Below are 14,185 nucleotides of genomic sequence, written 5' to 3'. Positions count from 1 at the left end.
CAACCACAGGAAACGTTTGGTTGAGGTTATTGCTGCCAAAGGAGGGTCAACCAGTTATTAAGTCCAAAGGTTCACATACTTTTTCCTCCCTGCACTGTGAATGTTTACATGTTATGTGCAATTAAACCATGGCAACATCTAATGTTTGTGTAGTATTATGTTCAGCAGACTGTGTCCTTCTATTGTTGTGACTTAGATGACATTCAGAGCACATTTTATGCCCAATTCATGCAAAACTCCACATAATCCCAAAGGGTTCACATACTTTTTCTTGCAACTGTATATATACACGTGACTTTACACAGAATGGCAGTAAATCTGCTATAGGGTGGCCAGAAAGTGGTTGATATGGAAACTGCCTTTTTATTAAATTAAAAAAAAAATGTAAAAAAAAAACAAAAAAAAAAACTGATCCAAATCCTCCCATTGTGTCAATGTATTCTGACAGCAGAATAGTCAGCTGAACTCCTCCGCTGTCAGAATACATGGATCAATTCTGTAGCCTATTGGCTTAAAGCAGGTTAAATGTAGGTGAAATACACCTGTCAATGAAATATCTCAGAAGCATCTCAAACTGACGCCAACTTTACGCATCTACACATGCATAATGCTCATTAGCAAGGGTCTTTATTCAGACATAGGGATACTGACTGGTGGTCTCCTAAAATCTAGTTATTGGGTGTCATTTCCTTCCCCATACCACAGAAGATGATGGGCCTGTAGTAATCAATAGTAATCAATAGTAATAAATCATATTTGCTATGAAGTATAAATGAGTGCCCCTTACAGAAACTGTGTTACTGATCCGCAAGATACAGAAGCCACTACGGAGGAAATAGAAAGTCCAGGATCCATACTTTTTGTACAGAAGTTAGTAAGTTTGTCCTCAGAGTTATTGTTTAAAGTCAAGTTGGGCGCCCCATATACCCCTAGACCCCAACCAAGGTGTTTACCACAAATAAAACAACAAAAACAAGCCCATGGACCGGCTACTGACTCTGAATGGAAGTTGGAAAATGTGTGTTGCCTGGCTGTGCAAGAAATAGGGGAACCCAAATTCAGCAGCTCTCAAGAGGGAAGAGCTACAAGTGGGGTTTCTCGTCTTGGATTTCCTTGTGGCAACATGCAAGGCAGTTGCCCATAACAACCACGGTAGACTGCTGTATTCATGTGGACTACAAGAGTCATCCAGTTGTCCAACAATGGCTGGGATTAGTGACTGTCCTGCTTCAGATCCTGCTAATATCAGTGGAAAATGCTGATCTCTCACCCGTAGCAACCATAGCAGCTCTGGAATGGGTAGAGATACATTGATAATCTGTTAATTGGGGATGTGGTGCCCAAGTGATCTCCCATCAGTCCTCAAAGAAGTAAAAGAGAAAGTCTCAATGACGTACGGTTTTGCACAGTAAGAACCAATTCCATGGTGTTAAGAAATGTATTTGGTTATAAATAGAAAAACATCATATTTCATGTTTTTTGGGTCACTGGTTTACATGCATAAAATGCTTAGGTGTCCAATGCATGTTTTCTGAGATTTTTAGACAAATTAAAATTTTATAAAGACAAACAAGCAAATTGATATCTGCAAATTCCATGTCTCTCAGTTGAATTGATCTTCTCTCCTTGAGTTATAACACCTTACTTAGCTCCTACCAGCTTTCTCATGGCTTTATGAACATCTTTATTTCTTAGGCTATAGATTAAAGGGTTCAGCATGGGAGTTATCATTGTGTAAAATACTGCCACCATTTTGTCTACATCCTGTGGGACTGAATTTTCAGGTCTAATGTACATGAACATAGCTGTCCCATAGAAAATGGCCACAACCATAAGATGGGAAACACATGTTGAAAATGCTTTGTTCTTTCCCAAGTGAATTGTCGTGATCGTGATTATGATTCGAAGGTACGACATGAGAATTAGTGAAAGTGGGAGGAAAAGCGAGATGGTCGTGCCAACCAGTTTTAAGATGTTGACTGCTGAGAGATCACTGCAAGAAAGCTGCATTAGTAAAGGACCCTCACAGAAAAAGTGGTTGATAGTGTTGGGGCCACAATATGTTAAGCTAAATGTAAAATATGTATCAATAGATGAAATTATGCAGCCAGTCAACCATGCCATGATGATCATCCGCGTACAAACCATTGTGTTCATGATCATATTGTAGTGTAGAGGGTTGCAGATGGCAACATAACGGTCATAGGCCATCAGGGCCAGAAGGATGCATTCCGTTTCTCCCAAAACCAGAAAAAAGTAAAACTGTATAATACAGCCAGCAAATGAAATACTCTTTTTTAGAGAAAGAAAGTTAGACAGCATCTTTGGTACAACAGTGGAAGTGTAGAAGATGTCTAAGAAAGACAAACTAGACAAAAAGGTGTACATTGAGGTGTGCAAATGTTTGTCAGTCCTCACAGCGACTATCAGAAGTAAATTCCCGGCCAGTGTGGTCATGTAGACTAGCAGGAAAATGGAAAACAGCAGAATTTGTACTAAAGGGTCCACAGACAATCCAAGAAGAATAAATTCTGAGACAGTGCTTTTGTTTCCAGTGAGCATCTTAAAATTTTCAAAACTGTGATCAAGGAATATTTTTGGCTTATATAAGATCATCACATTTAAAGTAAAGAACATGGAAGCAAAAAATTTGATAAAACTGATATTGAATATATTGAAAATGTTCCTTTTTCAGGGATTTGAAGCATATACAATTAAAGAAATTATAAACCTATTTAATAGATAAAACAGATAAATATGAAATCCAACAATATGAAGCTTGTCAGAATAAAGCAGGATTAACCTTTAATTCTATGTACACTATTTTCTTAAATATTTAGACCTCCCTGGTAACAATCCAATATAAAATATACGTCTGAGTAGATATCCTAATCTCAGGATCTCTCAGCTAGCATACTGATGTGGTGATTTCTTCATCCCCCTCCTGCAAGCATGTTCACAATGTTAGACTGGCTAAGTCCTGAATGGCTTTAATGCTGCTGTAGGGGGATTAAAGGACACTCAATAGATCCTTCCCACTGATGTGTCTGCATTGGTGACCAGGGCTGTGGATAAGGGGGTACCACCAGTCCTCCTTTACGGGGATCAGGAACATCAAGGGTCCCAGGCACTGTGGAGGGACAATTACTGGAACTGATCCCCTGTGTGGTGCTCTTTGCAGCAGCCGAAAGCTGGCTTATTCTCCTCTTCCTCCCACTGGTTTTCAGTGCCTGCAGAAAGAGCCATACAGAGGATCGATTCCAGTAATTTCCCCCCATCACCCTCCCTTTTCATCATACATTTCCCCCTGCTGCCCAGGACTCTCTGTGTGCCCCCACCCCTGCAGTGCTGCTGACTTCCCTCCACTCCTTCCCATTGGCAGCAGCAAGCACACAACTGGATCCTTCAGGATGGAACGTGGGGGGAGGGTCCGGTAAATATGTCACATTTACCAGCCCCTTCCTTTCCTAAATGAATACAATGAGTGATCTGTACCAGTCACTCAATGTGTTTGTTCATAACTGAAGCATAGTAAACTTTGTTTTTTTTGGGGTGGGGGAGAGGGGAAACTGTCAGGTTGGCTGTGTGGGGCCTGTGGTTTCTAACGGCAGCCCTGTCGGTGACACCCTATTCTGGCAGCACATGAATTGCATGTTTAATCATTTTGTTTATTTTTAAATTATTCGTTGGCTTACTTACAGTAACAGCAATGCAATATGATTGGTTTGCAATAAAAAAAAAATCTTTATTAGGTATTTTTTGCCAAGACAACAGATTTTTTTGTGCGGCATTAATAGGCCAGAATTGAGTGGTGGAAGGATCAGAGATAATAGATCTAAAATCTATCAATGGGTATATACTTGTAAAAAAGAGCTAAAGCCATCAACTTCTTGCCAACTACAAAACTGTGGAAAAACTACTTTCATAACATAAGGCGTGATATTCTTTTCAGTACCACACTGTATGGTGTATAAAATGTAATACTGTACAAATGAAATGTTGTACACCATACATTGTACATTGAGAAGGAGGGGCAGCACAGTGGCTAAATGGTTAGCACTTCCGCCTGGCAGTACTAGGGGCGTTGGTTCAAATCCCAACCATGGCACCACCTGCCTGGAGTTTGCATGTTCTCACTGTGCCTGCATGGGTTTCCTCCCAGACTCCAAAGACATGCTGCTAGGTTAATTGGCTCCTGTCTAAATTGTCCCTGGTATGTATATGTATGGATGTAATTTAGGGACCTTAGATTGTACACCCCTCAAGAATTAAGGACTGATGCAAATGTACAATATATGTATGTAAATTGTTGGTGCTATGTTAATACTAATTAATAAAGAATACATAATAACAGAGTGTAACAAAACACCTCAAAACCACATACCCACATTTCAGAGATGAAGCAGTTGCTATGCAAAAAAAAAAATTAGAATGTTACTGTATGTTGTTGAGCCCATAGCCAGTCATATGTCACAATGGTTGTAGAGTATGTAAGTATGCTTTTTTGGACAACAAGAGGGTGAAATGTGTAACTTTTTTTTATCAAGAAATGACAGTTAATAGTTTTTTAGATAAAATACCTAAACCAGAAGTGTTGTATGGAATCACTGCACATTATATACACAGTTTTTGCCAGGCTGCTATGTTAGAGGAGGAGATGAGACAGTTTTTACTTAAAAAAAATACAATTTATTTTATCAGAGCCAGGAGCCTGGAATATAGCAGGGACACACTTAACATCATGTAAGCATTTTTATTAGGCTGCAAAGGAAGATGAAAAGACTAGGCAGGTTTCAGCATGAAACAAAAAAAAAATAATGTTTTTTTTTTTTTTTTGAGACTGCATACAGAAACATTGTACAGATTTGCTGGGAAGTATACGCTTTTGTTTTTGGTAGAATGCAATTTCAGAGTAAGAGATCTGGAAAATATAAGATTACAGCGTTTTTTCCCAGATTTAAGGCAGAAAAATTGAACAGATTTTCCGCACAGCTTTAATTGTGTTCATAGACAGCTACAGTATATCAGAAGAAATGAGCAGGCAAATTCTATCTAGAAATAAAAATGTGTCTTTTTCTGAGACTAAAGGCAGAAACAATGCACATTTGCGGCACAGGTTTTTTGATAGGACCATTACTTTAAAGAAAGAGAGCAGGCATATTTCATTTGTAAGACAGTAGATAGGAAAATTTGACATTTTTTTTAGAGAGTATATACTCCTTTTTACTAGGATGCAATTTCAGAGGGAGAGATCAAGCAGACTTAATCTGGAAATATAAATACAGTGTCTTTCTTTCTGAGACTGAAGACAGAAAACCTATGAAGATTTGCAACACAACTTTTAATCATTTATGATAAGTTGCTATTTCAAAAATAGATAGAGGCATATTTTATATGGAAGTTAAAAAAAATGACAGACGTTGATGGACAGTGTACTCCCTTTTTTGCTAGGATGGATTTTCTAAGGAAGAATTAAAGCAGATTTCATCAGGAAAAGTGCCTTTTTTTAATAAGACTGAAGGCAGAAAAATCAATTTGCTGGGCAGTAGGTATTCCTTTTTTGCTTGGATGTATTGTCATAGTCAGAGAGCATAAAGGTTTCCTAGCAAATACATAACCGCTTGGTCACTTAGGGGCTACTGGTCATTTGGCGATGATTCACCAGAAAAGGCTATCAAGAAGTAGGGGATAGAAGCTTCTGATCTGTCACATCTCCAGGTTTCAGGATGTGGTTTGTGCTGCATCCTGCATCCCTCCTAGCAGTGAGCAAATTTACCCAGTAAGTTGTGAAGGAAATATAATGTCTTTTCCCATGCTTTCTGGACCAAATGTCTGTGAGCGCATTGACCCCATTGCTGTCCCCATGGCAGTGGCATCCCTAGGGGGGTAAGGGGGGGACGGGCCGCACCATCACAGGGGGTGCAGGAGCAGGATGCCCGCAGTGCTTCTGAGCTCTGTGAAGGTCTTGGCCAGTTATTAGGGTGATCCCGGATTCCCGGCAAAGTGACAGCTGCCCCCGGTGTAGCGGTAAAATGAGTATCCCGGACTCGTGAAGATATGTATCCCCTGAAGCAACTGCGCATGTGCCAGTTTCAGGCTGAAGAAGTCTATTGCCGAGCTCCGACTTTAGCACAGAGCTGCCACAGTTAACCCCTTACAGGCTGCAAACCACTGAAGCTGATCCCATGGATCACTATGGGTTGTGTCAGGGATCCGGGTATGACCAGAGATGTGTGGACCGACACAGGGAAACGCAGACTATAGGTATAGTATAAAATACTACAATTTATTAAAGGCTAAACAATACATAAACGCAGTGCAAGGCTAAACATAAACACAGTGCAAACAAACTAAACCTCCAACAGATAATAATATGTACAACACCAAATGTAGTCAGGCAGGCCAGGTCGGTAGCAAACGGGCAGACAAGGTACAAGGAGCAGGCGGAAGAGTGGTCAGGAATAGCCGAGGTCGGTACAGGCAGAGTTCGTGCAGAGTCAGAATCAAAGCAAAGTCAGGATCAGGCATGAAGCAGACAGGATGCAGGTACAGGGGCTCAAGGGAACAATACACCAAGGCACTGACTGCAGGCCTGGCCATACCTTAAATACACCTCCTGCAATCAGCCTCAGGTGATGGCTTGATTGTAGGAGTGAGCTTCTGGCTGCTGAGAGCACCCACTGGCCAGCCCTGGTACTGCAGCCCACATGGCAGGTGAGTCCCACCACCAGTGGTGAATCCATTCCTGACAGTTTGCAAGATCAGTTATCCCCATATAAGTTCAACCTATACGGGGTTAACTGACCTTGCAATCCATAGTGATCCACGGGATCATCTTCAGCGGTTTGCAGCCTGTAAGGGGTAAACTGTGGCAGCTCTGCGCTAAGGTCGGAGATCGGCTTCTTTGGCCTGAAACCGAAACATGCGCAGCTGCTTCAGGGGATACATATCTTCACGAGTCGGAATACTCACTTTACCGCTACACATATTGGTATTTTTTTTAGCAAAGACATGGAGCAGAATACCTTTTTGGCCTAAATTTATTACAAAATTTGATTTTTTTTTTTGATTTTTTTTCCTGGACATGTTTAACCACTTGCCATCCTGAGGATTTACCCCCCTTAATGACCAGGCCTCTTTTTGCTATTCGGTGCTGTGCTATTTCAATTGATAATTGCACAGTCATGCAATGCTGAACCCAAACAAAAGTTACGTCCTTTTTTTTCCACAAATAGAGCTTCTTTCAATGGTATTTGATCACCTGTGCGCTCTTTATTTTTCACGCTATAAACAAAAAAAGACCTAACATTTGGAAGAAAAACTATTTTATACTTTCGGCTATAAAAAATATATAGTAAGCTCAAAGTTACGTTGCTGCTCCTTGTTGGGTATATATGCTATGTTCTTTTTTTTTTGTATGCAGCCTGTGGGCTGAATGAAAAAAAGAGAAGAAATCTCTGCCAGAAAAAGTGTGTAGTATGCCCACCATTAGAATATACCACCTGCATCCACCCACTTCTAATGGTGGGCACACATTAGGTCACGCAGTGCCACTTGCACCAATTCCAAGATTGTACAAATGTCTAAATAGTGGCACGCTTGAATAAAACTTGTCCACGTATAATTGGTATCCCATATGGAAAAAGGATGACACAAGTCCCAGACTATCTTGCCAATACTCCCCATGTAGTCTGGGCATCCGGGGGGCTCCACATGACTTTTTTCCCCTCGTAAATCCAAAACTTTTATGTATGGCCTGTTGCCTTCTGACAGGTCTTATACATCTTGACCCCATATCTGGCACACTTGCTGGGGAGAAATTGTTTGAATGCAAGGTGGCCAGAAAATTTAATGAGAGACTCGTCAACGCAGATGTGTTGCTGGGGAGTATAGACATCTGCAAATTTTTGGTTAAGGTGATTTACGAGGGTCCGAATTTTGTGGAGCTAGTCAAATTCAGGGTCTCCCCAAGGACAAAAGAGTGTATTGTCATTGAAATGCATAAAACACATTATACTCTCATATCTATGCCTGGCCATGGCAGCAGAGAACATGGGCATATGATGAATTGAGTCTGTGGACCAATACAACTGCAATTCATTTTTTTTAGTAATGCCCATGTTGAGGGTTAGGAACAAACAAAATGTAAATTCGGAAACCGTAATGGGTTTTCCATGCGAATGGTCTGGCAAGGTTTGAAGTTGGGTTGGTGGTGATAAATTGTGCATATAAATTGCTTTGATCCAAAATCAATGCATACAGATCTTCCATGAAAAAAATCTCCAAAAAATCAAGGGGAGTAGTTAAATTTGCTGTTTCCACCTGAATTCCGGGTTAGGCAGTGAATGGGGTAAATACAGGTGCTGCAGAATTTGTGGGCTGCCAATCGGGATTTGCAAGCATATCCGGAAGGATACTAATGGCTCTATGGGCCGGTGTGCAAATTCTTGGAGGCTGAGGGACAATACTTGTGCTCGTCCCTGCACCAGCTTGTTCTGCACTTATGGGACTCACCACGTCACCAAGTGATACTGCAGTGCTGGTATGTGAAAGACCAGGATGTACTAGGCCGCTGGTGCTCGCCAGTTCACCAAAAGGTAGCGTGGCACTTGTACTGGCACTCTGCTGCATATGAGAGTCATCAAAATTTACCATTTGTGGGAAAAAAGGACGTACATTTCATTTGGGCGCAGAGTTGCATGACCGCGCAATTGTCAGTTAAAATAACGCAGTGCCGTAATGCAAAAAATGGCCAGGTCAGGAAGGGGGGTAAATCTACTGGAGGGCGAGGGGTAAAAAACCCAAAACATTAGTGATCAAATTTTATCAAAAAGCTCTATTTGTGTAAAAAGAATTATATAAATGTATTTTGGATACAGTGTTGCATGACCGCGATTACCAGTTAAATATGCGCAGTGCCGAATAGCAAAAAATGACCTGGTCACGAAGGGGGTAGAATCTTCCAGAGCTCAATTCGTTATGTGCATTTGAAGTTCAGCTGAATGCAGGCAGAGTTCAGACAATATGTAACATTGATCTGATCCTGAATCTCATCCTTAGTGATTACTTTTACATCGATTTTAGGCTTTATAATTTTTTTTTTTTGTGTGTAAATGAACTCCCAGCTTGGTAGAACTATTATTATTATTACTGCTAGTATAATACAGAATGTTGACTATTAGTACCTTCCATTATGCAGATTGTCACCATTAAAAGTCATGAGAAGGGATGCAAGTTATTTCAGTTATTAACCAGTGATTATTCCTGATCCCTGAAGCATTGGAATTGACAACGGTTGAGCTTCAAGTAGTCAACAAGAGCACTATTTTCCTTATTCACTCTATACTGTAAGAATAAAAAACATTCAACCTGGAGGGAAAATAGTAATTTGTGCCCTTTTACATACAGAACAGTTTCACAGGACATATAGCACTGCAACGTTTTTCTTTATAAATACACCCTTGAGATACAACAAAAGATTAAGTAAAGTATATATATTAAAAAAATGGCTGTTGATTAACCTCCCTGGCGGTATTCCCGAGTGTAGCTCGGGGTAAAGTTTCAGTACCACAATCGGTAACCCCGAGCTACACTCGGGCTTACCATGCGGCGCTGCTCCACGATCCCTCGATCACTTACCTTGTGCTGCGCTCCCGCGATGTCCCTCCTGCAGTGTCCCCAGCAATGTAATCCGGCGGATGCCGGCATCTGTCATTTGGGTTCCGTCCCCTGCTAAAATCACATAGTAAAACATTACTGTATCAAACCATTTCACATACATTTTGTCCCGAGTGCTTTGTCCTGTGCCCTGCCTTCATTTTTACTGTTCTTTCTGCCTGGAAACTGGGAAATGTCCATGGCGTCCAAAAAGCGTCCCTTTATGTCAAAAACGGTTTTAGACCAGCTAGAGAACAGCGATAGTAAATTAGAACCACTTGCAGAATTGAGTGATAATGATTCGTGGGGAAATTCGTCATCAGACACTGAAAACCATTTTGTGACTTTGCTCAGTGATGTGCGAACTTGGCGCTATATTTAAAATTTCAGTGTTTTTGGTTTGATTATATTATTGAATTACATTTATTATTATATTATTATTATTATTTTTTATGATTATTTATTAAATTATAATTTATGATTTCGTGTTTCAAATTTTATCATACCCGGAATGTTTACTAGACTCTTGTTTGGACAGATTTCAGTGAGTTATTCCTAAAAATTACAGGCCTACAATAAAAAAAATACATATTTCCATGCAAAAAAATGTACCGCTTTGAGCACAGAAATATGGACATAATAAGACCACTAGGGAGGTTAAGATCCACTGGGCTGTAGCAAACTAAATTTTGGAAAATAAAACTCTAGAATGACTTATGTCTATCATAAAATAGAATTAATGAGTTACTCAATATTCTTGCGACTACTAAGCCTTGTGTAGGCCACCTTATTGTCAACCATATTGTTTTAGCCCCTGTAGAGGTTAAATAGGTTAAACAACCACTATATGTACAGACTACAATAATATGTACAGATCACAATAATAATACAATAACCACTTGCCCTCCTGAGGATTTACCAGCCTTCCTGACCAGGCCTTTATTTGCTGTTTGGCACTGCACTAGTTTAACTGACAATTGCGTGGTCATGCAATGCTGTACATAAATGAAATTGATGTCCATTTTTTCACACAAATAGAGCTTTCTTTTGGTGGTATTTGATTACCTGTGCACTTTTTTTTTCGTGCTATAAACAAAAATATTTTTAAAGAAAATTTAATAAAAAATATTTTTTAAGAAAAATTGAATAAAACAATATTTTCTAATTTCGGTCATAAAAAATATCCAAAAAACTAAAATTTTGTCATAAATTTAGGCCAAAATGTATTCTGCTACATACTTTTGGTTAAAAAATCCCAATAAGTGTATATTGATAGCTTTGTGTGAAAGTTATAGTGTCTACAAACTATGGTATAGATAATGGAATTGACACAGCTTTTACTTTCTGACTTCCCATCACATTTTTTGAGGTGCTTAAATACCAGGATAGTACAAACACCCCCAAATGACCCCTTTTTGGAAAGGAGACACCCTAAGCTATCTGCTTAGAGGCATATTGAGTCCATGGAAGATGTATTTTTTTCCACAGGTTTCTGGAAAATATATATATATATATATATATATATATTGTTTGTTTTTTTCACACAAAGACATCATTTAAATGATTTATTTCTCGCACAAGCCATGGGTATATGTGGAATTACACCCCAGAATACAATCTGCTACTTCTACTGAGTATGGGAATATCACATGTGTGAGACGTTTTGGGAGCCTAGCTACATACAGGAGTTTGAAATCCAATGACCACTTTGAAAGCCTGAAGGTGAGTAACTTCCTCATTTCACTTCCTCACTACCTATCACAGTTTCGGAGGCCCAGAAATGTCAGGATATCACCAACCCCCCCCCCCCCCCAAATTACCCCTTTTTGGAAAGTAGACACCCAAAAGAATTTAAAAAGAGGAATGGTGAGTATTTTGCAGATCTAATTTTTTCTCACAAGGTTTTGAAATATAAAAAAAGAAAAGAAAAAATATGTTTTTGTTTTTTTCTTCTTCATTTTCCAAAAACCTGTGGCAACAAATGAGATCTGCAAAATACTCACCATGCTTCTTATCAAATTCCTTGGGGTGTCTACTTTACAAAAAGGAGTCATTTGGGGGATTTGGTGCTATCCTGTCATTTCAGGGCCTCCGAAACTGTGATAGGTAGTCAGGAAGTGTAATGAGGAAATAAAGTCCTTTAAAAGTCTGAAGGTGTTTATTGGATTTTGGGGTCCTGTACTTGGCTAGACTGCCAAAACGTCTTTCGCATGTGGTACCCCCATACTTGGGAGAAGTAGAATGCATTTTGGGGAGTAATTCCACATATACCCATGGCCTGTGTGAGCAGTAAATCATTTAAGTGACAATTTTGTGTAATAAAAAAAATATAGTTTGGGGTGTCTACTTTCCAAAAAGGGGTCATTTTGGGAGGTGGGGCATTTTATGCCCAGCATTAGAAGTTTCTGCCACACATCATTCACACTTCTAACCACCTGAAGACCAAGCCTTTTCTGACACATTTTGTTCACATGAAAAAAATCTGTATTTTTTGTTAGGAAATTAATTTAAACCCCCAAACTCTATATATATTTTTAAAGCAGACACCCTAGTGAATAAAATGGTGGGTGTTACAATTTTTTATGTCACATAGTACTCACACAGCGATTTTTCAAATGCAATTTTTAAAAAAAATTCATTTTTTTTACTTTTAATGCACAAATACAATATATTGGCCAATTATTTAGTAACATATAAAAGATGATGGTATGCCGAGTAAATAGATAACAAACATGACATGATTTAAAACTGCACATGCCCCGTGCAATGGCGACAAACTGCATACGGTTTTAATATCCATAGGCAACGTTTTAAAAGCCTTTACAAGCTACCATGTTAGATTTACAGAGGAGGTCTAGTGTTAGAATTACTGCCCTTGATCTGACGTTCACCGCGATACCTCACATGCATGGTGCAAGTAAGTTATTTTGATTGTTTTAATTATTTTTACACTGTCCCTTTCATTTTTTTTTTTTTTACATGCTGGCTCAGGTGCACGTGCGCATGTGGTGGCGAGGGTGTTTTTTTTTTCTTTTAATTTGAGTTATTTAAATTTTGACATTATTTTTTTTTATCACTTTTAATGCTATTACAGGGAATGCAAATATCCCCTATAACTTCAATGGGCATGAGAAATCTGAGGTCTATCAGACTCTAGATATCTCCTCTGCCCTTACATTATCTAATCAAACCAAGATTGGTGTGATCAGATGCTTTCCCAATTTACAAATGGCGCTGTTTATATGCTGCGAAACTGAAGTGATGAAAAGCTTGCAGCTTCCGATTTATTAGATTATAGAGATGATTGGCACCATTCTGGTCTCCAATCAGCTCTATGGTCAGCTGGCAAAAACACTGGCTGCATTCTCAGGTTCCCCTGATGGCACGGGACTGCCCGAGAAGGCCGTGGAAGGCAGCGGGGGAGGGGGGGCATCATCTCCCGCTGTTTGTAAAAGCAATCCTGCAGCTAATTAGCCACTAGGATTGCTTTTACATGAAAGCTGATCGCCAGCTGAAAAAAATTATAGCAGGATGATACCTGCAACTGTAGGCATCATCTTGGTATAACCATTCAAAGTCCAGTGATGTACCAGTACATCGCTGATCCTTGTTGGGTGTATATGCTATGTTCTTTTTTTTTTTTGTATGCAGCCAGTGGACTGTATACAAAAAAAAGGAAAGAAATCTCTGCCAGAAAAAGTGTGTGGTATGACCACCATTAGAATATACCACCCTGCATCCACCCACTTGTAATTGTGGGCACGCATTCGGTCACACTTTGCCACATGCGGCAGTTCCAAGATTGTACAAATGTCTAAACAGTGGCGTGCTTGAATAAAAATTGTCCACGTATAAGAGGTACCCCATGTGGAAAAGGGATGACATCAAGTCCCAAACTATCTTGCCACTACTCCCTATCTAGTCTGGGATCTCGGGGGGCTCCACGTCACTATCTATTCCTTTTAAATCCGAAACTTATAAGTATAGCCTGTTCTCCTCTCACAGGTCTTCTACATCTTGACCCCATATCTGGCACGCTTGCTGGGGAGAAATTGTTTGAATGCAAGGCAGCTAGAAAAATTAATGAGGGACTTATCAATGTCGATGTTTTGCTGGGGAGTATAGACATTTGCAAATTTTTGGTTAAGGTGATTTACGAGGGGCCGAATTTGTGGAGCCGGTCAAATTCAGGGTCACCCTGAGGACGACAGAGTGTATTGTCATTGAAATGCATAAAACACATTATACCCCCTGATGAAGCCATGTGACTTATGGTGTAACGCGTAGGGGTGGGGCTACGACATTACTCGGAAGGAGAGAGAGCAAAACGGCAGACGGCAAGTACATGCCTCGGCGGCTGGCACAGGTTTTCATGACACTGAGCGTTTTTTATACATTTTAAATGTGAGTGTGATATACTTGGATTGTGGGAATAAAATATATGTTTTAAGGATAAAGCACTATGTCTCCACTTTCTCTTTGTATGCTGAGGAATGAATAAAGAGGAGTAGCAGGTGATTTATAACAG

At 39.8% G+C, this 14,185-nt stretch overlaps 1 protein-coding gene across 1 annotated transcript; it reads right to left on the bottom strand.

Annotated features, from left to right (window-relative positions):
- Window positions 1-1,569: 1,569 nt before the first annotated feature.
- On the bottom strand, window positions 1,570-2,562 carry LOC149434570 (olfactory receptor 2D3-like). Its single transcript, XM_089663629.1, has one exon. It carries the CDS (start codon window positions 2,560-2,562, stop codon window positions 1,642-1,644), a length of 921 nt encoding a protein of 306 aa, XP_089519755.1. The 3' UTR covers window positions 1,570-1,641.
- Window positions 2,563-14,185: the final 11,623 nt, after the last annotated feature.

This window comes from Staurois parvus, unplaced genomic scaffold (genome assembly GCF_062004578.1).
Source record: "Staurois parvus isolate SC_StPar_1 unplaced genomic scaffold, SC_StPar_1.0 ptg001733l, whole genome shotgun sequence".
In the NCBI taxonomy this organism is placed as follows: domain Eukaryota; kingdom Metazoa; phylum Chordata; class Amphibia; order Anura; family Ranidae; genus Staurois; species Staurois parvus.
The sequence above is the reverse complement of the archived record's forward strand: the minus strand, read 5'-3'. Positions and strand labels throughout refer to the sequence as shown.